We start from the raw sequence: 27,977 nt of genomic DNA on the forward strand, positions 1-27,977 counted from the left end.
TTTTTTTAAACACCCCCTCCCCCTAAAAATGTTGCTGTTTTCAAAATTCTACTGTTGCGCTAACTGTGAAACCACACTTGGGACTATTTTATGAAATAAATTAAGGAGACAAAACTGAGATGTATGCATTGCTGGGTGTCAAATCTGTAATTCTGACATAAATTATTAACAGATACAATGGATATTCAACTTCTTGCATTAAGGCATACTACATACCCAACCCTAACCCTAACCCTAATTTGTAGTGTTTTGCATAGCTGTAAGTTTTATTGTCACTTTAGATTAAGTATGTGTCTTAAGATAGCTAACTGTCAGCATCTTCTATTGCACATAACCATACATAAATTCTTCTGAGTATGCAATGCAATGGAGATCTAAAGCTAATGTTAAATTTACTTAAAGTATTTCTTCCATATTTCTGCATAAGCAGCATTGGCAAACTGAGTGACTTGCTAAAAGTCATATAATATTTTGTGAAGGTAGTGCTGAAATGGACATCATGAGGTTCCCAGTTCAACACCTTAGCCAAAAGACAGCAAACACTGCCTACAGCTAATCACTTTACTGTAAACCAAGTAAGCAGTATTTAATGCAGAATTTATTCTTCATCAGCTGTAAAGTAGGTAAGTTTCACAGTATTGGTCTTCCAATCACAACGAAGAAAACAGAAATACAGAGGGCTTTTGAAATGATGTACAATGAACATCTCCACTAGTGCATTCTTCTGTCAATAAAAATAATATAATAACACTCCAGGTGAGCCTCCAGGACGGAAATCACATCATAATTTGAAATGGTGGTAAACACAATACACACAGTAGGAGTTTATCATATTTTTTGTACATTGTGATCATATTTTTGAACATTGTGTGTTATTATCATGTTATTTTGTACATTTTGTGCTGTTTTCTTTCATTATTTTTAGTGGTGAAATTAAAGCGCTATTCAAACGGCATTAGTTTTTATACCAGGAGATGGAATAAAGTAATTATTACCAGAGGACCTCTGTAATGTTAGTCTTATCTGAATTGCTCACGTCAGTAATTTTTTATGGATGTGCATTCACATCTCAGTAAACATTGCGAAGCCTTTTACTTCTATAAAAAGTCTGTAAAAAATAACCCCCGATTTAACTATTCCCTTACAAATGGACTTTTCAGACAAATTCTATACTTTGACTGATTTGGATTTACAGAAGTCCTCTGTTAATAATTACTTTACTAAATCTATCTTATCTTTATGTATTCTAATGTCTAAATCTATCTTATCTTTATGTATTCTAATGTCTCTCATAATACACGCATGTAGTTACACCCTCCATCAAGTCCAACAGCAGAATGCAAACTAAATAAAAAACATTCATATAAATAAGTAAATGTATAGTAAAGCAAAAAGCAATTTCTGAATGTGAAACTGTAATGCACAAAGCATAAAAGGATAGAGCTTGTTTCCCTATCATTTTGGTAAAATGGATGTTGCAAAAAGATTTGGTCAATAAAGATGATCATGACTATAAAAGAAGCAGAAAATTGATCATTTTAATTAATGTTTGAGAAAAAAATAAACAATCAAACACATCTTCTGTCAAGCACTAAAGAATGGGGAGTGTCTCAGGGGTTACTGTCAGCAGAAACAAAGGTGGATGTTTAAAAGAGTGCCACCAGCACTAACTCTCTTCCTTTTCCTGTCATAGAATGGAACAGAAACCACAGGAAGAACCCTGCCATCACTTCTTGAGTATCTTCTATAGTCCCATCTCCTGTCCTATTTGAAAAGTGTGCTGACTGGAAGTTAACGTTCATTAAAGAACCAGCTACCAAGGAAGTTGGACTTCAGTTCAGGAGCTAAACTTAATTTTGGGCTGAAAAGCCATAGGCATTGATTGTGCTGTTTTTCTTTCATTTTCTTTTTAATTTACACTAGGATATTAGATGAGGCATCCCACAGGACACCAAATCTTTATGATCCCCCCTTCTCATTATTTTCACACCATGCTGAAATTGTATAGGAATATAAAAGCTGACACACATACTCATTCCTGAAGTGAAGGTGCACTGTTTAAAATATATAATAGAAACTGTTCTGCACCCCAACACATTTATGTTGCTGGGGCTTTACGGATAAATAGGTAAGAGCTGCTGTGGCAAACTAAGATCCTAAGTCAAAAGCCTCAAGCTACCAAAATATCACTGCAGTTTGGGAGAACCAAATAATGCACCAGACACTGCTAAATTTAATAAAGTTTCTTTTGTGGACAACAAAATCCTAAGCAATTTCCAGTTGTGTGAGTTAAGTCTCTTACTTAAAATCCCTGCACATTGTACTCATTGTGATAGAACAACAAGACGGCACAACTAAGTTCCATGGTGAAACAGAAAGTTAAAGAATTAACTTAAAAGGCACACTCCTGTCAATTGTTTCTATTATATTATTAATCAATGTTAATTCTTAATTCTACAAAACTAGTCCTCTAAGTTTTTATGAAAGAAAGGCCAGATTGTCTAAGACATTCCCAAATGACACTGAATGACTCGTTTTATTGAGACTCATGGATCAAGATAATTACTGCCTATTATGTATGTGAACCAAAGGAAAAATAAATGAATGGTGTAAGTAGTTAGAGTAACAATGACATTTTATTAGACTCATTATTGTGTTGTTTGGGGGACATATCAATGGTATGGCTAAACTGTAACAGTATCAGGCTACTGGAAAAGTGGCTTTACCAGGCCAGAATTGTAATATAATATCAGAACCACATGGGTGATATTCAGACCTAAACAAGTACAGCATCATAAGTAAAGGCATTGGAACTGGTTAACCCCTCAGAATTATTTTCTTAAAATATGATTCCACTGAAGATTTCTCTATTAGTTTCCTCCTTTCAATTGTAAACATGTTAAAAAATTAAAATTAAACTGTACTAGCTGTTTTACCCAGCTTCTCCAGGAAATTTCCTAAGACATGGGTCTCGGTTATAGCATTGCTTATTAATCAGATATATCAGAAGTACTATGTAACTAACTCAGTAATTTCTGTTTATAATAGTTACTGTTTTTTTTTTTACCAGGGACTAATATTATTAGTTCATCGGATCTCCTTACTGTTGAATATGTTACATACAAGTGTCAAAGAGTAAAACATTTTTGCCATAGATCAGTTCCTGCTTTTCCTACTGACAGACTTTGCCTTTTGTTGATAGTTATCGAAAAGCACAATTTTACAGGAAACTGAATTATTTTGAATTGAGGATAATGACATGGAGCACATAGGGGGCTCTACTTTACATGCAAATTTTGAGTCATAGGTCAGGAAGAGTGAGGGTGATGCATGGAACATTTCAGTGGTGTGTGCAGACATCATCTACTATAGACTACAGCAGAAAAAATAATTTCCTTATATATTGTACATATAGTGCATATGAAATAGTAAAATTAGGCTGACCAGCATTGCATTATAGGGGTACAGGGCCATCAAAATCGTTACGTCAGTAACTTTTTACAGGATGCACATTTACGTCTCAGTAAAGATTATGGAGTTTTTAACCTTTCATAAAAAGGCTGTAAAAATAACTCCTAATTAAACTAATTTCATGTAAATCGACATGTTAGTAAAATTGTGTTATTTCCTGTGAACACTGCATTCTCCCCATGTGGGGCTTTAGATGTTTTTGTAAAAATGGAGCCAGTCAAAAAACTGGTCCACGCTCTGTTCAACCCGCATTAGACCACTTCAAACCAATTCATACCGCATCAGTGAGGTAGACAAGTTTTCGGACAAAGGAGTTCCAAATGCATAATTCTTATGAGGACTCATACATACAGCACCATTAGGTACACAACCCACAAGAGATGTTTTAATCTTACTATAATTGATAAATAATTAATTCCTTAATGAACAGATTTTCTCTATATTTTTCTTGTTATGGGGAGGAGCAATAGCTACAATGTGTATGGCAGTTTTGAGGATATGACACTGCATAACCATAGAAGGCATGCCTATCTCTGTAGTTTTTCCAGACATATCTTATCCTTGCAAATCTATGGTAAAAAGTACTGATGTTGTATGGTAACAGTGTCTTTACAGACATATGTCTTTAAAGCTTATCTTATCAAAATTTGGCTTTTGACCACAAATGCCACTAACAAGCAGAAGCACCTCATTGCTAAAGTTATTCAGATGTAAGGAAGCAGGTGATCATTTATTGTGGTGTGCTCATGATGGGAATTTCTGCTTGCTTGGGTCAATTATTTATAACATAAAAAAAATGAATGAATAAATAAACAACGGATATCCATACCAACTAACTCTATTCAAGCAAGTACAAGAAGACAGGTATCAGTAGACATCGGTTAGTGAACATGCTCCTCATGTGTAGTAGGTTATACTATTGGTTTACTCACAGATGGGACAGAGATGTCAAGTCATTGAATGCTCCATCTGGAACAGTTGAAAGATCGTTGCCATGAAGAGTACTGGTAATCAGAAAAAAAAATAATCATACATAAAAACAAAGGGAAATGTTTATAGGCATACACAAGAATGACAAATACATGCACACGTCTAAATAAATCCAAAGAAAAGAAAGAAGGGAAGCAAAGCAATTGAATCCAAAGAAAGAGTGCAAGGCACAGACTGAGCAATTCCAGTCAGTACAACCGGGGTCATTGAGCAGTTAAGTAGACAACTGCCATTGGTCCCAGTGCACAACCTGAAATTTAAACACATTTTATCAAATAAACTGCAAATAAATTAAAAAAAAAATCAGTTTATTGTCTACAATGAAACCTTTCATTTAAGGTATTAATTTGGAAAATTTAATTTACAAATCACATCATTGATATATGCAGCATTTAAAGTGAGCTGTTCAATAAGATCTCAAAATATTCTCATGCTTACAGTATACTGTTAGCTAAATGGTGGGATGTCAAAAAGATTCAATGTACAGTACTTAGCCCAGTGGATAATAGAATAAACAAAGGAAGTTAAAAAAATTCAAAAATACTAATGAATTTAACACCGAAATTAGCGGTGCCTGCAGTGATGGCAAATCTGCATGTATCAACGTCGTTCCTCTCTGATATGATTTAAGGGGTTTTAACACATGTATCTATTTTTTGTCTTTCTATGTATTTTGACTTAGTTATTTAAATTTATTATTATTATCATGACATTTATGCAGGTTTTTTAATTGTTTTCAGCCACAGTAGCCACAATTTTTTGTGTTCTTCTATGGTGACAACAATGTTGTTGTCAGTTGTGATTCCACTGCTACTGTTTTATGGCTGGAAGTGCACCACACAGTGTCACCATGCTGTCAGTATCACACTAGCATCTTGTGTGTTTAGTTTTAATGTGTGTAAGGAAACCTCTGTTTGTAAATTTTGGACTTGGAACTTGGATAGCAAGCTTTGGTAGAAAGAAAAATCTTCTTGTTTGACACTTTTCTATCAGCTGTCACTGTGTTAAGTCAAGAGGAATCATACTATTTGTTAGTTAGGCTTTGTTGACACTGGTTCTGTATAGAATTTCTTAGTCAGACATAACTTTCTATAATAAATAAAAACTCTCCTATTATCTAGTTTTAAAAGCCAATGGCTGAGGAACTGGAAATAGCTATAGGTGCATTCTTTAATTTGGCTAGAATTTCTAAACAATGTGTATAGACATTAAAACAGAGGCATCTTCATCCATGCCTTCTCATGTAAATTCAATTGTTTCCTTTGATAAAACTTTTCTTAATTGATTTATAAACAATATTTAAAGAAACCAATGGAAATTAGGCAGGCACCAGAACAAAGTACGTAAAGACTGCTCTTTCAATGCCATGAACTCAGGAGAATATGAGGGAAACCATTCTCATTTATGCTGAAGAGGAATTACCTTCTGAAACAATATCAGTATACAGCCACCTATTTCAGGATGTGAGAGACCCCCATCCTATATGTGCAAAATGAAGAGGCAATTTATATATTTGAACACATTCACTGCTGCTTAAGCACAAAGAAGACTCCACTCAAGAATGTCTCAGAATATGAGGCCACATAGTCAAGGGGCTCAACATAAGAAAAGAGTATCCTTATTTATTTTAAATACTTCCAGTTCTGTTTATATTAAAGGTTGAAGACCCAGAACTTCTTTGTGAGCATATGTGTCCTTGTTTACTATATATCCAGAGCAATTTATACAAAATGGCACAATGCCACAATAACCATAAATTTGAAAGTTTCTAGATAATACTGAGATTAATTGATATCTATGCTCCACAACACATGCACTATATAAAATAAACAATGGCTGAATGATCAAAAATAGGAAGAAGGACTTACAGGAGACGCAGAGATCTGAGGCCATTGAAGGCATGCAGCGGGATACACTTAATCTTATTGTAGCTCAAAATTCTTAACAAAGAGAGAAAAAAAGTTACAAGAAAGAACAATGGAGAAGACTTATTTTTAAGCAGTTATTTACATACAAGAAGAATTGGATACAAACAGCATAAGTAATCCACATTGAAAATGCTAGTAAGCTGGCCTCGTGCATTAATCATTGGATTGTAAAGCAAAAGGATGCAAGTTCCATTCCTGCCACTGTCTCAGTCTGTTACCCTCACTGAAATATTAAGGCTACATGAGCTCAAACTTTACAACATAATTCAGTAGGCACAGTTATAATAATAATAATTCTTTCCATTTATATAGCACTTTTCTCATAGCGCTTGGCAATTGCAGGTTAAGGGCCTTGCTCAAGGGCCCAACAGAGCAGAGTCCCTATTGGCATTTACGGGATTCAAACCGGCAACCTTCCGATTGCCAGTGCAGATCCCTAGCCACAGAGCCACCACTCCACCTGTGAACTGCTTTATATATCTTACAGATCTAGGGTCACTGGTTTAAGTTAAGCTAGTAACTACCTCAATAAGCAGCCTTAGACTAATCTTGACAATATAAAAATACAGCTGTCCTGCCAGCTATTATGAGTTATTAGGAAGAATCTTCATCTGTGATGCAAAAAATACTGCAAGTGAGAATGCAATGGACTGGTACATTTCATGGCTTAGGACTGCCTGTTGTAGCTTGTACCACTTAAATATGTCTCACCAAGAGGTGTTCTATAGTTCAGACGATGCATTACTGTCTGAGCTCTCTATGTTTTCAAAATACGGTACTCATTCTTTACACTTGTTTAAACATATTTATCACTGTCAAGGATACAACTATATGAAAACTATCCATCAGCAATTTGCTGCATGCAAACCTCTGGACAGTACACCAGTCCATTACACATTAACTTACTCATACCTGACTAATCTACAGAAATTAATAAACCATGCAGCATGCATTTGGGCAATGGTCTATCAAAGAAATCCAACAAAGATGACAACTAAGGATGAAGTGCCTCTAGCTATTTTATTCCAACTTGCTATATATCTAGATATATGGAGTCAAATGCTCATAGCCACAGTGATCTTCCCTTTTGTGTTCTTTCATAGGGCAACAAAAACATTTTCAAATATAAATAGAAAAAGCTAAGCTCACTCTCAGCCTGGGATCACATACTGTTAACATTTCAATCTCTTCAGGGTATCTTCCCTAGTGGCAACTTTTCACAACTAGTCTTCTGCTATATCTTTACCCCCATATATATACAATATATTATATATATATATACAATATATTATATACTGCGCAAAAGTTTTAGGAAGGAAGGCAGGTGTGGAAAATATGCTGTAATGTAAGAATACTTTCTTTCACAAATTGCTTTATTATCTAATTGTTTATTTTTATCAGTTTACAAAATGCAAAGTGAGCTAACAGAAGAAAAATCTAAATCCAATCCATATTTGGTGTAGCTACCCTTTGCCTTCAAACCAGCATCAATTCTTATAGGTACACTTGTATAAAATCAGGGATTTTGTAGGATTATAGTCAGGTGTATGATTAACCAGTTATATCAAACAAGTGCTAATGATCATCATTTTCATATGTAGGTTGAAACACAGTCATTAACTGAAACAAAAGCAGCTGTGTAAGAAAAGGCTTAAAACTGGGTGAGGAACAGCCAAACTCTGCTACCAAGGTGAGGTTGCGGAAGACAGTGTCATGTCACAAGTTATACACCATGACAAGATTGAGTACAACAACAAGACACAAAGTAGTTATACTGCATAATCAAGATCTCTCTCAGGCAAAGATTTCAAAGCAGACTGGGCTATTCAAGTTCTTTTGAAGAAGCACAAAGAAATGGGCAAAATGCTGGGGACTGTAGATGCCGTGGTTGGCCAAGGAAACTTAGTGCGCCAGATGAAAGACACATAATAGTCACTATTTCCCATTGAAATCAGAAGATGTCCAGCAGTGCCATCAGCTAAGAACAGGCAAAAAACTGTGGGACCCAGGTACACCCATCTACTGTCCAGAGAAGTCTGGTCAGTAAAGGTTTTCATGGAAGAATTATGGCCAAAAAGCCATACCTCCGATGTGGAAACAATGCTAAGCAATTCAACTATGCATGAAAACAGAAGAACTGAGGTGCAGAAAAATGGCATCAGGTACTCTGGATGGATGAGTCAAAATTTGAAATATTTGGCTGTATCAGAAGGCAGTTTGCTTGCCAAAAGGTTGGAGAGTGGTACAATAATGAGTGTCTGCAGGCAACAGTGAAGCATGGTGGAGGTTCTTTGCAAGTTTGAGGTTGCATTTCTGCAAATGGAGTTGCGGATTTGGTCAGGATTAATGGTGTCCACAATGCTGAGAAATACAAGCAGGTATTTAACCATCACGCAGTACCATCAGGGAGTCGTCTGATTGGCTCCAAATTTATTCTACAGCAGCACAACGAACCCAAATATACAGCCAATGTCATTAAGAACTATCTTCAGCGTAAAGAAGAACAAGAAGCCCTGGAAGTGACGGTCTGCACAGAACCCCAATCTCAACATCATTGACTGTGTCCGGGATTACATGAAGAGACATAAGGATCTGAGACAGCCTACATCCACAGACGATCTGTGGTTAGTTCTCCAAGATGTCTGGAACAACCTACCTGCTCAGTTCCTTCAAAAATTGTGTGCAAGTGTACCTAGAAGAATTGATGCTATATTGAAGGCAGAGGGTGTTCACATCAGATACTGATTTGATTTAGATTTATCTTCTGTTCATTCACTTTGCACTATTAATTGATAAAAATAAACTATTAACACTTCTATTTGTGTAAGTTTACAACATTTTTTCACACCTGCCTAAAACCTTTGCACAATACTGTATATACAGTATGTAAAGTCCCAGCAAATGTTGATGATAATTCATAATAAATAATTTCTAACTAATAGAATGCACTTTCAACTTACAGAGTAGACAGATGACTCATATTGCTGAAGGTATTGGGAGGCAGATAGCTGATACTGTTGTTGCTCAAGTCACTACAGTAATAAAAAAAGAATGTTAATAAAATGATATTAGATAGATAGATAGATAGATAGATAGATAGATAGATAGATAGATAGATAGATAGATAGATAGATAGATAGATAGATAGATAGATGCCCTGTTTTATAGTTGGCTCCAATTTCTAGTATGTGAGTAGTATATCACAGAGAATGAATGCTGACAGAATGCCTCTGGATATTTCTCTGTTTCGCGATGTGTAGTTCTACATGTTAACCTAATTCTTTTATTGCTGTACAGATGAGCCTTGTTTTAGTTTTCTTCACTTACTATCAAAAACATTGTCTCAGAAGTGTTTTTGACTCCTTCTCTATAATCTTGGTAACTAAAACCAAAAAAACATAAGCTGTACCAACCCATACTTGAGTAAAGCAACACTATACAGCAGAGCTGGAAAGAATAGCAATCCTATTAAAAGGACTGTGGCCAGACAACATTATTGGCAACTTCTTTAAGCCTTATTAAGATCAGAAAGACAGACAGGAAGATAAAATTAAGCCTGGCATGAACACCAATCATTTATAGCAGCAGTTCTGTCCAGACACATATTTGACAGACTTACATAAGGGACAGGTGCTTGAATGTGGACAGCTCCTTTGGGACAGATGTGAGGACATTTCCCTCAATGTATCTGAAATTAGAAAAAAGTAGCAGAGTTTTAACAAATTTATAGCATATTGGTTAAGCAGTTCTCTGAGGTGGTGTTTGCTTTTGTAGAAGTGCCATACTGCTGAAACATGCAAAAAAAATGAAGATATATAAAAATGCTACTATGAAACAAGTAAAGCAGCCCAGAAAGTAGAAGAAGAGCAATATTCATGCAGAATGAACAAATGTCAACAGATGGACGGCCGCATCCCCAACCTCCTGTTCGATAGTTTAGCAGCACTCTAATGTCTAAAACATACATGATTAATTTTGTGTACCTTGGTGTTAGAATCTTTTTGTTCCAGAACAAAAAGGTTTCCTACAGAGTGATTTATAAGCCTCCTGTTTTCTATAATGCTGCCATTTGTCAGGACTGTTTTTCCTGTTTTGGATGCCTGTCTTCAGAGGTTGCTACGCAGGTTGCTAAGGGAATGCGGTGAAATAGCTTTTTTTCAGAGAAGGCAATGTGAACCAAAAACTAAACACTGGAAAACGCTATGCTGCCCAGATCATTCTATAACTGTTACCTGCTGCTGAGCACGACTGTGTTACAGAACTACAGTGTTAGGTGGCACACAAATACAGTATTATTCAGTCTATCTCCAGACACCAAAAGCCATATTTAGGTTTCACTGTCAGCTCTCAAGAGGGGTAATGACATAGACAGACTTACAGATAAATATATCAGTAGCTATAACAAATTGAGCAAATTCACAGAAAGACAGGGGGTCAGACAGACCTATACAGTAATATGTTCTTAAAGCATGGGGAAAGTGTTATATAAATAAAATACATCATAATTAATATGAAGGGCACAAAACATGAGCATATATTTGAATGAGGTATGATAAAATCTTACTGTAGTATTTAAATAGTGAGGTACTGTATGTACACAGCAATACCTGGAATAGTATTCCACAAAAACACAGACACTGCTGTAGTATTGGCATGCAGACAGTGTCAACTGAAAGGGCGAGAGACAGACAGAAACTACTAGAGTAGTGAAAGATGTACAGATAATATAAAACTAGAGTCATGGTAGACATGTAGACGGCACAGTTTACCAGATGAACAATAAAGTGCACAGAAATGACCTACTGCAGTGGTGACAGATAGAGAGAAAGAACGATAGTACAATAGTGATGAGAGACAAACACATCAGGACCATTCTACTACATGAACAACAGAGAGACAAATGGAAACACTAAACCTAATGATCTGACAAAAGTCATACAGAACTAGTTTTGGACTGTAGTGTACATGTAGACAGAACAAGTGGTACTTTAGAATTTTTTTTACTATATATGTGAAATATTATGCTAGAAAAAGATGGCAAAAGGACTAACAACAGGTAGGATTAAGACATCTAAACTTTGGATGTGAAGAATGGCAAGGACTGAAAGGAGTGTGTTTCCATTCTTACCATATTGGGATAACAGCTAATATATATGTCGATAAGAAATAAAAGACTTCAGCAACAGCGACAAACACAGAAGTAGACAGCCATAGACAGAAGAACTCACAGTTAAACGGGGTGAGAGGCAGGTGAGAATTCCACTCTCTGGTCTCAGGCATGGTGGACAGAAGGACAGACAGACAGACAGCTTACAATTTAGTGCTCTACAGCATCAGCTCATTCAGCATCCTAGCAAAGTGGTGCTGGACTGTCATATACACACAGAACAAGAAAAACTGTTGCTAGCCAGAAGGAAAAAAAAATCATTTTAGACCTCCTGACATACTGACTGGTCACACTTTACGAGATATAAAGAAGCTTAGATTTCAGAAAGCAGTCAGTGATTGAGTACTCACAGTTCTGTAACATCTTTAGGGATGCCTTTCGGAAGAGAGAGCAGGCCCCTGTTGCTGCAACGAACCACTGTGTCAGAACAAGTGCATGCTTCAGGGCAGCGTGGAGGTGGAAGACAGCTACTCTCCTCATTACCTGAAGAGGACAAAAGAGAAAAAAGTGAAAATATGTTTATCGTCTAGGTTGTCCAGTAGTCCCTCCTCATCCCAGCAATACTTACTAATAGCCTCCTTACTGGTTGTGTTCTTCTCTCTATGAAAAACTACTTTTAAAAGCATTGCATAAGGAAACTTGTCACACTGTTAAATCAGTAATAATGTTAGTGTTTCGGTCACAATCCTTCCTGGCGTAGCATACAGAAGAAATGTCACAGATCATAAGATTAGCCATTAAAAATCTTCTATAGTGAGGAAAACATTTCCACGTTTACATAAATCACTGAATCAACAGCAGCTCAATATCAATAAGAGAAAGGAAATAATCACAGAATTCAGGAGGGTCAAGCCCACTCAGCTCCCAGTTCTCATTGGTAAGGCGGTGAGGGCATGTAAGTACCTCAGGGTGCATCTGAATGACACGCTTAAGTGGAGTAACAGCAGAGAGGCCATATATGAGAAGAGTCGGACTGCCTCTGTTCTCTGTGGAGGTTGAGGATGTTGGGTGTATGCAGTGTCACACACGTGCACATGGGAGGCAGCTAAAGGGCTTGAGTAGGGACAGTTCTGAGACATACTGGGATGTGGCAGAGTGCACTGACTCTTTTTCTCCCTTGCCTGCAGACCATTCACGGGAGATTCCACCTGGTCCTCTCGACGTTACTTCGGGACCGATCCAATGAAAGAAGACCTTGCCGGCTCCAGCCCCTGTGATGTCACGTCCGGGCTTGCACCAATGGCAGAAGACCTACATGAGCCCGACTCCTTTGACTTCACTTCCTGTCTTCCCCTTTAAAAGCCTCCACCTTTTCCCTATCCCCTCAATTCTGTTTTGGACTCGGTTTTGTGCACATCAGTTCTGCATCAATTTAAAGCAACTTTGCAGCCAGGAAACCAGATTATATGGGTGGCTGCCCCAAATCTTTATATGACTCTGTCTCGAGTTTGTGACAGCCGGCACTCTTACTTGTTTTCCACCAGTCTGTAGTGGCCAGTGTAATTTTCCATTTGGTAGTGTACTGGGGAAAGGGCATTAGAGCAGACTGAATAAACTGATTAAAAATGCTGGTTTGATCTTGGGAGTCAGGCTGGACTCACTGAAGAAAATGGTAGAACAGATGAAGCTGCTTACTATCCTAGACAATGAGTCTCATCCCCAGTATGAAATTTTGACTAAATGGAGGAGCACCTTCAGTAACACACTGAGACAACTGCATTGCTATGTGGGGCTGTTTCTACCCTCAGAAATTAGGTTCTATAATTAGTCACCTCACAGCCAAGGCGATATCATTCCCTTTGTTGACCATTACTGAATTTAGGTAGCAAGACAATGCCGCCATGTGCAACATACTGTGCCAGTGGCTGATCATTATAGACAGTGAAAATGTAACTGACAATGATGAGTAATTCTAATCACTTTACAATTAGTAAATGCCTACATTTTAACATACTTATAGATTACACTTGTTATACAGTATGTGTATTTGTGTCTTTTTATGTCTGCAGTTGTAACCCTGCAATTTCCTTTAGGATTAATAAAGGATCTATCTATCTATCTATCTATCTATCTATCTATCTATCTATCTATCTATCTATCTATCTATCTATCTATGCCAATTATTTACCATTTAATGGCTTATTAATATACTGTATAGTGGTGCTAATAGTCTGTTTCCAAATATGGAAAAATATTATTTTAGTAATGAACATGATAGCTTTTACAATTACACAATTGCATTTTTTAATGTAACTGAAAATAATTTTTAATGCCCAGTTACAGCTACTTACAAAATGTTCCATTCGTACATGCAACTTCCATCCATTATTCAACCCGCTATATCCTAACTACAGGGTCATGGGGGTCTGCTGGAGCCAATCCCAGCGCGCAAGGCAGGAAACAAACCCCGGGCAGGGCGCCAGCCCACCGCAGGGCACACACACACACACACCAAGGACAATTTAGCATCGCCAATGCACCTAACCTGCATGTCTTTGGACTGTGGGAGGAAACCGATGGAAACCCACGCAGACACAGGGAGTACATGCAAATTCCACACAGGGAGGACCCGGGAAGCAAACCTGGGTCTCCTAACTGCGAGGCAGCAGCGCTACCCACTGCGCCACCATGCTGCCCTTCATGCAACTTACTATGCATTTTCTAAACAGCCATTTCCCACTGCAGACTCACAAGGAGCTACAGCTGTCTTGGCGGTAAAGGCATTGAGCAGAAGTCAGTCTTGGACACACTGTGTTTCATATAACAGAACATTATTTGGATATGTCTGCCTTATTCATATGTAAGTCAACCACACATCCAACAATCCAATGTTGAACTCACTTAACCCATTTAAGGGGTACAATAACCACCCTTCTGCAGAATTTACTTCATTACAGGACACTCTCACACATACCCACCTACATATTTCTAGACAATTTTAAGTCAGTAATTAAATTAATATGCATGGAGAAAAAACAGAATACCTTCAGAAAGTTTCATGTTGACAAGAAGAAAATTCTACACAGAAAACTCTGAGTACGTGCTGCAGTTTATTAATATAGTGCTTTCATAGTTTGTTTGTTTTAATAACTGTTTACTGCCTTTCACTGTGATCATACTGTATGTAGTAGAAAAATGCTAAGCTTTAATAATGTATTTAATATAATGCCCTTCACCATCTCTTTCTATATAAGAATATGACCCTACTTTAATTGCCTTAAGAAATGTTTTTAAATAATTAAATATTCTTTACTTAAAAGATAGTTAATGTATTGTGGTAAAGTCCTTTGCAGCTCCAGAACTTTTTCCCAGTGCTAATATGGATTTACTCCATACAGTTTTCCAAGCGGTAGGATAGCTACTGACAGCAAACTGACCCACTGCGGGTGTATGCATGTGTGCCCTTTTGAAAATGACTTATAACCAATATTGCCATTAAAGGCTTGCGTCTTCTGTTAAACTAAAATGAAAAATATTGGTTCAGAAAACGAATGGATGGATGCCACCTTTCACTTCTGTATTCACTTCTGAAAGTATTCTGCTTTTAGATCCTAACTAACGTGTTCCACAGAATGTAAAAACAACACATACTACTAGATATAATTAACACAGTGTCTCTGACAGGGCTTCCTCAACAACACTATTATAATTTTGCTTTTAATTTAATATGTTTTTCTCAATATATTACACATAAAGATAAAAATTATTTCAAGTTTGCTGTCAATCTTGAGTTTTCACAACACTCATCCCAAAATGCTTCACATGGCCACTGCATGTTTCCTTTCACATTTGCAGTTCACAGTATTTACTCAAAGATGCACATACCTCCAGCATGAGAGACCGACAAAAACCAGGACAGAGGGCAATCTTAGTCACATTTTCTAAGCCCTGTGTTTGTGTCTACTTTGTTTAGATGGATGCCTTTTCTAACTCACACCAAGAACAGTAAAGAGATGTAGATTTACATCAAAATTAACATAAAGTAAAAACATAAAAATCCATACTAAAAACATGAGACCTTAGGATTTATGTAGGGCTGCATTTATTAATTTATCTAGCAGCACTTTTGAAAATAGTTCAGGACTGATTTTTTTTGGCTTTGTGAAATTATCCACTCAACTTCATTAGGAAAGTAAAAAATGCAGAAAATGTCAGTAAAAGCTAAAAGTATTGTTTTTGGCAGGAGTACTTATACTTTGCTACCTTTCAAAGCAGGACAAGGCATTCTGCCCACAGAGACAGCATGACCCTGTAATAAAGTTCTTTAATCTTAGAAGCAAACAAGATGATATCTGCAAAGGTTTATAATGCTCAAGATGAAAAGGAAAGCAGTACATTAGGAAATTAGGGGTAAGTTCAAGCACTCTATGGCTGCCAACAACCACAGTAACAGTAAAGCTGTTGACATGGCCAGCGCTCCACACTTTTGTACTGAGCGGAGTGCAGCTAATAAAGTACTTGGGTCTTTGGGATATTTCTCTAATTTACTGGTCTCATTGAGACATGCTAATTATATAATCAGCAGGATATGCAGGGCGTTGATGGAAAATAATTAGACATGCTTTACTTGTCAGATTTGGAAACCAGAGGAAGCAGTACTGCAATGGACACCTTCCCACTGGTCTGCTTCTACGAATTCCACAGTCAGCATTCAGCAGCCACTATCTGGGTTGGCTGGTAGCCTTATCCCATCAATCACTGCTTTCAACCACATCTTTTTCAGCCCCTGTCTTGGCTTTATTTTCTACATGTCCATCACTGTGAAACTTGCAGCATGACGTTGAAGATGAAACGTTAAGTACTGGGGCTTTATAAAAAGTAGCCTTGAGGCATTCCAGTGACATGAGCCTGAAATTATTAAAACAGGAGTAAACTAGTCAATAATTCAGATCAGTGCATTGCAGTATATCTATCAATCCTTTATTAAATATTAACATATGCACTTCTTGCTGCAGGGGAGAAACGGAGACATAATACAGAGGTCACTTGAAAATGGTAGTGACAAAATTCAGTGGCTAATGATGCTAAAATGAGTACCATCCTGGTGGAGTGGTGGCTCTGAGGCTAAGGATCTGCGCTGGTATCCCGAAGGTTACCGGTTCGAATCCCCATCACTGCCAAAAGAGATCCTACTCTGCTGGGCCCTTGAGCAAGGCCCTTAACCTTCAATTGCTCCAGGGGTGCTGTACAATGGCTGACCCTGCGCTCTGACCCCAAGGGGTATGCGAAAACGAACAAATTCCTAATACAAGAAATTGTATAAGGCGAAATAAAGAACAAAAAATCCTGGAAACAGGGCATCTATATCAGAAACACTGGACGTATCAGATACCTGACTTCCAAACTGGTCTTCTTCTCCCAGCTAACTCAGTGTAAACAGAGTAGAAGTAGATAGTTGTTTATGGACCACTTCAAAGTGAGTACAGGCAAATGTCACACTGTGTTTCTCCTCTTGGGAGTGCATAGCTCTACATTCAGTAACTGGAGACTGAAACAACGTCTGTGAAATTTCCCTGCCTTCAGCAATGCAAAAATAAAAGTAAAATGAAAAAGCAAACAATACTTTAGGGTTCACTGAAAATGAATTCTGGAATCTTTTCCAGAAAACTGGGGTGATAAGATTTTTCCTTGATATGCTATTTTATCTTCTTCTATGCCAGACATAGCCAATTTTTGGTTGTTTTTCTCAGTCAGGGAAAGCAAATGACAAAATCAAAAATATATGTTATTATCTTGCATAAACACATGAATTCCACATCCTTTCAGTTCAAAGACTGATCTGAAACATCTGGTTTGTTTCTAACACTATGTGCAAGCTATCAGAAATAATGCCTACTTGTGAAAGAAATTATTTACTTTATATACATTTTTAATATATATATGCAAATGCGGCTGTGGTCGAATGTTGAAATCAACCAGAAATGTTCATGTGTTTGATAAAAATTGATACTTTTGTTTTTATCAAGGCTCCATTAAACTGACTTACAAATATAGTCAAGACATTGCTAGTGTTGCTAATGGCTATTACTGCTTTAAACAACTGATTTAAAACTTATTACTCACATATGACAGCAAAGCCCCATTATCAGCAGCAGTCACTACTCCAGTGTTCTATTGATGAACTATTTTAACTTATTCATAATCAACCATGATTAGATGCTAATTGGTTATTAGAAAAACGTTTGTAATTGTATTGGCACAGCTGAACATGTTACTCTGTTCAATAAAGCAAGTCAGTTGTCTTTTCATGGGATGCAAGGTACTTGCATTCCTGAAATTTCATTCTGGGTTCAAAAGTGGTCAACACAGAAGAGTTATCTCAAGACAAATGAAGGTAATAATAACATTTGACAAATTGCCAAAAAACTGAAGAACTCTCATGCAATGTTGTCCAATATTGAATTGAGAGAAGAGGACAAACTGGACATAAGTAGGATAGAAAAATAAGGGCAAGGCCCAGATGCACAACTGCATGAGAGGATAAGAACATCAGGTCTGAAGTTTGAGAAATCTTATAGGTCCACAGTTGGCTGCTTTCTTAAATATACAACAGGTACTGATATAATTTGCAATAGTTAAAAGATGACTCAGGGATATTAGCCTCAGTAGAAGAGTTTCAAAGAAAGAGTCACATATAAAAAGGCCATATAAAAATAATGGATTAAAATTGTCAAAAGTATGAAATCATCTAGAAATCCACCCTTCAATGTTTGTGTTCTTTGGTCCATTTGAATCTTTTCTTTTCACTGTTGTAGATGATACTGTTGTTTAACAGGTATTTAACACTCGATTAATCTACCTTGGCTCATCTTTATAACATTACAGTATTATGGCACACTGCCACTGGTGCACTCTCCTGTAATAATACAGAGACCTGCAGCAATGCCTGTGAATATAATAGAATGCATCACAGCAAAGAGTCTGAATATTTAAGTCATTATATCTCAGTTTTTGAATTTTAATAAATTTGCATAATTTTTTACTTTGTCACTCTGGGGTATTGGGTGTTTGTGGATGAGATAAAATTAATTGAAATTATAAGGGTTCAACATAAGAAAAAGTATATAGATAGATACTTTATTAATTAAAGTATCTATCTATCTATCTATCTATCTATCTATCTATCTATCTATCTATCTATCTATCTATCTATCTATCTATCTATCTATCTATCTATCTAATATATATAGCATAATTAAAAATTTTTATACAACACTTTAAATTAATACTCTTGAGTCATCACATCTCTGTGGAATCTAAAATTTGTCTTAACTTAGTGGCCTCGAAAACTGTGTAATGACTTTATTGTGTCACATTTTGGTTGATTTATCTTATTTCCAAAGCTGCATTGTTCTTGGTTCTTGATGTCAGGTCTTTTCTAAGTGCTTCCTAATTCTATTTGGAGATGTCAGATTGATAATGTATTTCGTATTGTATTATATACTCCAGCTTACTTAGTAAGTAATTATAGAATGGTGTGTGTTGTTAATAACTGTATATTGATAGATATATGCAGAGAGACTTTTTCCCACAGAGCTGTAAGCATCTTTAACATTTCCCAGCACCTTGATAGTAAATAACCCTGATCAGGATGCAACTCCATTACTGGGCACATTCATATTCACCAACTTTGAATTGCTAATTTACCCCACATATCTTCTTCTTCTTTCAGCTGCTCCCGTTAGGGGTTGCCACAGCGGATCATCTTTTTTCATATAGTCCTGTCCTCTGCATCTTGTTCTGTTACACCCATCACCTGCATGTCCTCTCTCACCACATCCATAAACCTTTGCTTAGGCCTTCCCCTTTTCCTTTTCCCTGGCAGATCTATCATTAGCATCCTTTTCCCAATAACTTTAATGTCTGCCTGTGTATATATTTTATGAGTATCTTCTTTCTTCTTCTTTTGGCTGCTCCCGTTACGAGTTGCCACAGTGGATCATCTTCTTCCATATCTTCCTGTCCTCGTCATCTTGCTCTGTTACACCCATCACCTGCATGTCCTCTCTCACCACATCCATAAACCTTCTCTTATGCCTTCCTCTTTTTCTCTTGCCTGGCAGCTCTATCCTTACCATCATTCTCCCAATATACTCAGCATCTCTCCTCTGCACATGTCCAAACCAATGCAATCTCGCCTCTCTGACTTTGTCTCTCAACTGTCCAACTTGAGCTGACCATCTAATGTATTCATTTCTAATCCTATCCACCCTTGTCACACCCAGTGCGAATCTTAGCATCTTTAACTCTGCTACCTTACCCCACATATACTGTTTTGAAATGTGAAAGGAAACTGGAACACACACTGAAACCCAAGTCTTTAGAAATGTGAGGCAGCATCAACAAACATTATGTCACTGTGCACCCATTAATAGCAAATGATGAACATTGTTTTTTTTTCAATTTCAGGTTTGCACATAAATCTTTAATAATATAAAACAATTTAAAATTCTTCATTTTACTCAGCTGTGAGAAAAAGGGATAATTATACAGTGATCTAAGAAGAAGAATAAGACACAAATGCCTATCACACTGTTTATAAATTAGTTGATTATGAAACATATTCTTTTTGATGTCTGTAATGACAAAATAAAAGAGCAAGTAGCTATGCCCTACCATCACAGATAAAGTCAGGTTCAGCCACATCCTGAATGGGTATTTCCTTTAGGAAAGCGGGCTTCTGGCAGCGGGGGTTACCAGTCACTATTCGTTTCTTTTTCAGCCACTTTCCCAACCAGGCCAGATGGCAGTCACACACATATGGATTAGAAAGCAGGTTGCTGGGTGAGAAAAACAGAAACACAGGCATTACTTTTATGATCACGTCCAGGGTAGGACCTAACTCTTTTTTCTTTGGAAGAAAAAGTAAAGGAACCTCCATGATTATAAACCTGATATTAATAACCAACTTGCAGATCCCACCACATTTTGCACCAGTGACAGACATATTCATCTGGGAAATAGCTACTCTCTTGTTTAGAATGTAATTTCTGTAGCTTTTTTCAGAACTGACTAAAGTATTTTAGTGTCCTTTGGTGCAATATTAATTACTTGTACTGCATTTCATGTTGCTTATTCAAATATTATCAATACTATTTATTTAATATTATATAATGCACTTAACTAATTAGATTTATAGGACAGCAAACATTACTTTTGCAAAGTACTGCTATTCTGTGTAATTTGTGGTACCTGAATAACTGGATGAAGGACTCAGATAAGTTCTCTCAACTGACAAAATGACTAAAATAGAAAATGGGCAACTTCAATTAGGACAGTCTGTGTGCTGTACCTGAATCGAAATGTGGGTCATATATACTCACTGCAGCAAATTCTTGCAACAACTATACTAATACTGTGTAGACCCTACTTTTGTTCTCAAAATGGCCTCAATTCTTCATTGCATGGATTGCACAAGATGTTGGAAACATTTCTTTGAGATTCTGGTCCATGTTGACATGATTGCATCACACTACATAGCTACACATTTATTCTGTGAAAAATCTTCTGTTTTAGCACATCTCATAGGTGTTCAGATCAGGTGACGGGAAAGGCCACTGAAGAACACTGAACTCATTGTCATGAACATTAAACAAGAAGGTGTACAGGTGTTCCTAATATTTGCTCAGTAAGTGCATGTATTAGGTCATAAGCAATAAATTGTGTCAACTGTGTTAATTTACTATATTTACAAGTTTATGGAAATGTATATAAAGATCACATGCCTTTGTGGCATATAAACTGTGCTATGCAGGACTGTTTAGGTCAAAAAATAGTAGAAACATTTTAAAATGTGACACAAAAATAATTTATAATTTGCAGGGATGTGCTGGCTAATCACATGGTTTTTGAAACAAGCACACAAAACCATTCTGATGACAGAAAAAAAAGTGTTAGTTTTTTGGAAATATAAAATATCCATCATACATAGTATTTGGTAATTCATAATGAGAGAAAGGGCGAGCACCTTAATTGAAATAAAATCAATACAAATTATGCATACAGTAAATATGAAGTGAAATACGTAGTTTCTCAACTCCAACAACTGTGCCTTAAGAAGGAATAATAAAAGGACAATAACAAAAATACATGAGTTTATAAATGAAATGATTGATAGATTTTTAAATATGTGATAGTAAAAAAAATAATAAATAAATAACTAAATGTCAGGGGGTAATCAACAGGGCATCCTGCAGTTCTAGTAACTTTCCTTGTTCAAGATGTGTATGGACTACAGAACAAATCTCTTCCTCAGTCTCTCTGAGCTAGATGTTAGCCAGCAGTAGTGCTTACCTGACCCTAGTACAGAACAGTCACTGCTGGGCTGGATGGAATCATTGGCAGGTTTCTTTGCCCTAGTCCAACATCACTTGATGTATATGTCCTGAAGGTTAGTGAGTGCATATGCAGTGATGTATTCAGCTGACTGCCCCACTCTTTCTGTCAGAATAAATTTGTCGTCCTGTCAGAATAATTTCAATGGTGCACATATAGAAGTTCTTTAGTAATTGGGAGGGCAGCCAGAAGTCCTTAAGGTGTCTGAGGTGGTAAAGATATTGTCATGCCTTCTTTTCCAAAGTATTGGTGCGTATGGACCAGGTTAGGTTCTCTGTGATATAGACATCATGTTATTTGAAAGTATCCATCCTCTCCACCTGGTTGCTATTAATACTGAGGCAGTTGTAGATCCTCTGCTGCATTCTCCCAAAGTCCATAATCAGTTCCTTTGTCTTGTTGACATTCAGGAGCAGACTATTGTCCTGACACCAGTGTCACAGACTCCGCACTTCATTCAGGTAAGCCTGGTCATTATTGTTAGATATCAGACCTATCACAACACTGTCATCAGCACTTGTTCAATGATGTCAGAGTCATGTGCAGGTGTTTAGTCATATGTGTAGAGGGAGTACAGCAGTGGACTCAGAATGCAGACCTGTGGAGTACCTGTGTGGAGAGTGAGAGATGAGGAGGTGTGGCGACCCAGCTGAACCACCTGGGTTCTGCCTGTCAAGAAGTTAAAAACCCTGCTGCCGAATGAAGAGCTCAGATTCAGGTCCAGGAGCATGGTAATAAGCTTAAAGGGGATTATTGTGTTAAATGCAGAGGTATAGTTTATATATAGCATTTGTATGTTATTCCCTCTCCAGCTGTTCAGGTGCGCCAGTGCTGTCTGAAGGATCAAGGTGATGGCATCCTCTGTGGAACTACTGGAGCAATATGCAAGCTGCAATGGATCCAGATCTTTTGACAGAGAAGGGCATATGTGATTTTTTGACTAGCCTATTAAAGCACTTCATTGCTATAGGCGTTAGTGTGATGGGTGTAATTCAGACAGGTTGGATTTGTTTTCTTAGGGACAGGAACAATGGTGGATTTTTTTAAAGTAAAAAATAAAAGTACATGTTTTGTCAACAATGGAACTGCTGTCCAATAAAGATCTTAAATGTGATAAAGACCTATAGCTCTAAGGTTACCTGTATCTGCAGTATAGCAGGACTTGCATAAGTTCATTTCCACAATAAAACAGAGAGTAAGCTTTTGAAGTCTGCAGTGTTGAAAAACTAAGTTTGAAGCTGCATGGAAAGCTCCAGTTAAATGTGTGGGCTGACATGTAGAATATGACACGTACAATAAATGGTAGCTAAGAAATACTGGTAAGAGGATGCCACCTTACATATGGTTTCATTTGGAAATGAGAGACAAGCGCACTAACAGAAATGCACACACACATACAGAGCACAATATAAAAGAGCTATTATTATTGACAGCTGTTTTTAAAACCCACATATGGTTGGGTATAACTTCTCTTGTTTCAGTAAAGAAAGAAAAAAAATAGGGAAACAAAATTGTATTCTTCTCCTATAACGCCTTTCTGTCTGGATTCTGCTTGGCTAACTTTGAGTGTAAACACTTTTCATATTGCAGTGATTCATTGTTTTGATTTAAAAAAGGTAAATCAAATGCATGTTTGGTTACATGTGCATTAACTCAATTACATATTTGTGCTTTTACTAAAATTCCCATGGGTCATAATCGGCAGGAGTTACTGTCACACAGAAAAACAAGCATATAATCATGTTGTAAGCAAATGAAAATGCCTCTTGTGGTATTGTAGACTGCATGGCTACAGATAATATGAAATATTACAATAAATTCATTTCTATAGCCAAAAATAACACACTAGAGAACAGACTTTTTTGTAACCATACACTTTCATTTTGCTAACATTGCATTTTGTCTGTGCAGTCATGTTGACTTATTTTCAAGTTTATGAAAGTGCTTGGCTTTCACATTGTAATGTAAGTAAGGATTAAGCGCTTGCACAAGCCAATACTGCTCGCATACTGACTGGTTAGCATCTTAAACTGTGTAAACAGCGGTACAGGTTAAAAGGTTAGTTAAGATCCAAGTGCACATTTAATTTAAGAAATAGTTAACAAGTGTTTTAAGTTCACAAAGTCTTACAATCCAACACTTCATTCACTTCTGAACATTCTCTTTTTCTGTCAGAACAATGACAGAACTTATGCAGACACCAGAATGATTCATATATAAGTGTTCTGTTTATTTTGGAGATACATGTGAATTATTAATTCTAAATTATATAATATGTGTGTGTATATATATATATATATATATATATATATATATATATATATATATACAGTATATATATATATATACTATAAGCAGTGTATTCCAAAAGTATGACAAAATTTGATGATTATATAGTATGCTATATGCTATATAGCCTACTTATATGTACAATTTTTCAATGCTTTTCTAAGAAAATAAAACCAAATAAAAAATCAATGAAAATAACTGTAGTGTTACAGGATACCTGAGGTAGTTATATGAAGTGAAAATGGATGAGGCTTATTTGAATTTTTTTTATTATTTAAGTCTGATATCAGTGTTTTAATAGTAAAAGGGGTATACTTAGATCTGATTATATTGCAGTAACATTGACGATGGCATTGCCTTAACATCTCACAATGAATATTTAAATCTGACAATTCTCAGAATTTCACAGTGTATTTTTTATGGCACAATTTTATATAAAGAGATGAGATAAAATGTTATTTGATGAAAGGAGAGTTTTCATATATTTTTTTAAAGAGGTGAACCTTTTAATATGTATTTTTACAGAAAATATTTAGTAGTTCCCATATGAATTTACTTACTGTCAAAAATGAATCACTATGTTACTTCATTAATTGTACGTGTACATATAAAGTAGTTAATATAATTTGTTCAAGCCCTATTTATTGTGATTTCCCGGTTACCTTTGTTGAAATTGACTATTATGGCTCAGCAAATACAGTGTGACCACACACTTACAGATTATATTTGCATAGCATATGATACATATTTAACTTTACACTTCAACTTGAAAGTTTTATGGAGCCGGCTGCTAATAAACCAATTGTCTTACTATAAAAAATTCTAAAGCATTTTACTGACATAATTATTAAGATACATTACTAAAGAAAACTTTTACAAATTTGTAATATGCCAGAATTGTAAGTTTTGTTATTGTAATTGCCTTTTAAATAGGCATGAAATCTACATTAATCTATATTAATAGTTTGCAGATTGCTTCTCCTCATTTTGGATTGAATGATTTGAAATGTTTCTTTGGTGAAGTGCACAGAGTCCTGCAACTTGGATAGAGCTGTATTTAATTTTATAGATTAACTTTGAACTTAAAAAATTGTCTTTTTCCTGGAAAAAACAGAAATGCTTACTGTATATTGCAAAAAATAAGGAAATAAACTGAAAAATAAAACTGCTGCCCTAGTCAAGAATACTCCTACACAAGCCTAACCCATCCCTAACTGCACCCTTTCCAAAAGATTTTCCGGTTTGTGGATACACTTGCCAACTTCAATTTAAGAAAAAATACCAAATTTGCCCATCTTGGCCATGGATATCCTAGCAGCACTCAGAAATTTCAGCTTGGTAATCCTAGTGCACTATGTACCCTGTGTTCACAGACACGTTGGTATTTGAAGAGAGGCAATATTGGCATCAAAACCGGTGGTATGAGCCACAGGGTAATTAATGAGCTCTCAAGCATTTGTGATGCATTTGCAAGAGCAAACAGTGGGAGGAAGATGGGGGTTGGGGGGTGGGGTGGGGGCAGAAGAATAGAAATAGGCATGGACTCTGCACAGCAACTGAATTGGTCCTGGATGCCACTTGTGATTTAAAAGGTCCCTTTCTTTGCTCCTCGAAAGCCAGTCATTAACCATGTCATTCCAAACACTGAATAGCTGGAAGTTGAAGGAGTTTGTGTGGTTTGGATATTGCACACAACATTTCCTTACCAATACTGCAAAAAGGGACCTGTGTCAGCTTACTTTCTCATTGTGAAAGAGACTAGTAGATCACATGTCGCATAGGTTCATCTTCCCATTCACAATCCAGGATTACACACAAATGGTTTTGGATTGTTCCTGCAAACCATATATACTGTAGGCAGACTCAGTCCATCTGAAACTAATAGGCTACTTTATAGTTTATAGTATTCTAGATAACTCAGTTAATTGCACTCCAAACTGCCTTGACTCTCAGCAATGTCTCTAAGGTGTTTGCCTCTCCAAATAAATAGGAGAAACTACGACCTTCCTTATGCCATCTAACAGTAGAAAACATTACTTTCCAGACACTCCAGTCCTCAGTGAAAATTGTGATTTCCCTACTTAAATAAAAAAAAAATCCTAGAGGGTTTCTTGCTCTTACAAACACCTGCACCTTAATTCTCACGTATTTGGAGAATTCCCATTTCACCTATCTATGACAGGAAATCTTCTTTATCTGGCTTCACACTTTACTATGAAAATAAATCTGAAATCAGAAGGCCTACACCTGAACATATCTGAATTTTCTCCTTTCTTCACAAAAACTGAAAAAGAGAGCATCTTGCCAGAGTGTGATGACCCACATTTTTTTAAATGGTTGCAAATTCTCAGTAAATTCTTACATAGTGGACAAAGAGACGAGGGTGCTAAAAGCTCCTGGAGTGATGCTGGAGATGTGATTGTCATAGAGGGACAGTAGCCGCACCGAGCTGAGACCTGTGAAGGTGTTGTTGTCCACACATGTGATTAAGTTGCTTCTCAGCATCCTGAAAATGAATGAGGAGAGTAAGTTAAATATAATATGACATGTTCATACCATCAGCTCTGTGACATCATAGGAAAGCAAAACAGTAACATTTAAATGACATGTGTACCCTCTATCCCAGTATACAGTGAATATTAATTTATTACTTCAGGCTGGCTGCTCTGATTTAAAACTAATTTATTTTACACACTGGATTTATTCATAAAAATGAAAATGTAATGCCTTTTAAGAACAGATAAAATCAGATAAACCATTTAATCCTGATGTTACTATAGTGGTGCTAATTACAAAGATACTGTACAGGCATATCACAGATGAACATGACCTTCATCCAAGGCATCTTACAAAGCAAATTATAACATGTACAAGAATATCTAGAAGGTGTAACCATTAAAAGCAGAACAAAACAAGATAAAAAAAACAAGCAAAAGGGAGTAGCACTACTTCAATATAAGTATATCTGCAGACAGCCCGAGACAAGAATCAGCATCCTAAACTCTTTGCTATCCTGTAGAAGAGAAACTGTACAGGCCCAAATATTTAATGAAAAGGTGTGTTTTCAAAAGACACCAAAATGTGAGTAAATTGGATAGAGTTCAAATGGCAATAGAGTGATCATCCCAAAGCTTTGGAGCAAGAACGGAGAAGCATTGTCCAGATTTGGGACATCTGATAAGACAAGGGAACATCAGCAGATAGGCAGAACAGAGACATCAGGCAAGGGACACATGGAGAGATCAAATTCAGGTGCAGAACCATTCAGAGAATCATAAGTCAACTCAAGAGCTTTGAACTGGATCTTCAAGAACAATGCAATGAGACAAATCTAAGGAAGGAGAGTCAGAAGGCCAGTATAGAATATGACTTGTTCAGCAGTAAAAGTTATCTGTGAGCAGACACAGTAAACTTCCATTTTTAAATGACTCATTCCACAACATGTGAAAGGATGACAAAGATTAAACTTTTCGTTCCTTATTACCATATATTCAACTGTACTCCTGTAGAATGGCTGGTGTCCTTCCTAGAAGCAGTAGGTGCAACTTAAAAAATATGGACTGCCATGAACATGTACACAGGAACATTTGCATACATTGAAACAATTTAGATTTACAAATTCAACTTCATAATCTTCATGTTTAAGGGATGTAAAAATTAAGCCCCATGCCTATAGAAAAAACCATGCAGACACAGGTACAATTCACAAATTTAACACAGACAACACAGGCACAGACCCTGGATTGTGGAGTCGTTGGCCCCAACCCATTTCAATTTGTTTTTTTTTTCTAATACTA

At 36.5% G+C, this 27,977-nt stretch overlaps 1 protein-coding gene across 2 annotated transcripts in view; it reads right to left on the minus strand.

The window, feature by feature from the left end:
- Positions 1 to 27,977, minus strand: part of slit3 (slit homolog 3 (Drosophila)) — a 566,711-nt gene that overhangs the window by 68,089 nt on the left and 470,645 nt on the right. For both annotated transcript variants that reach the window (XM_028812973.2, XM_051933851.1), the window contains 7 exons: positions 26,543 to 26,686; positions 20,173 to 20,336; positions 11,907 to 12,039; positions 10,009 to 10,077; positions 9,350 to 9,421; positions 6,330 to 6,401; positions 4,404 to 4,475 (listed from right to left, as the gene is read on the minus strand). In XM_028812973.2, the coding sequence (XP_028668806.1) occupies positions 4,404 to 4,475; positions 6,330 to 6,401; positions 9,350 to 9,421; positions 10,009 to 10,077; positions 11,907 to 12,039; positions 20,173 to 20,336; positions 26,543 to 26,686 (726 nt within the window). The remainder of the gene's footprint in view (positions 1 to 4,403; positions 4,476 to 6,329; positions 6,402 to 9,349; positions 9,422 to 10,008; positions 10,078 to 11,906; positions 12,040 to 20,172; positions 20,337 to 26,542; positions 26,687 to 27,977) is intronic.

The sequence above is a fragment of the Erpetoichthys calabaricus genome, chromosome 11 (assembly GCF_900747795.2).
Source record: "Erpetoichthys calabaricus chromosome 11, fErpCal1.3, whole genome shotgun sequence".
In the NCBI taxonomy this organism is placed as follows: Eukaryota; Metazoa; Chordata; class Cladistia; order Polypteriformes; family Polypteridae; genus Erpetoichthys; species Erpetoichthys calabaricus.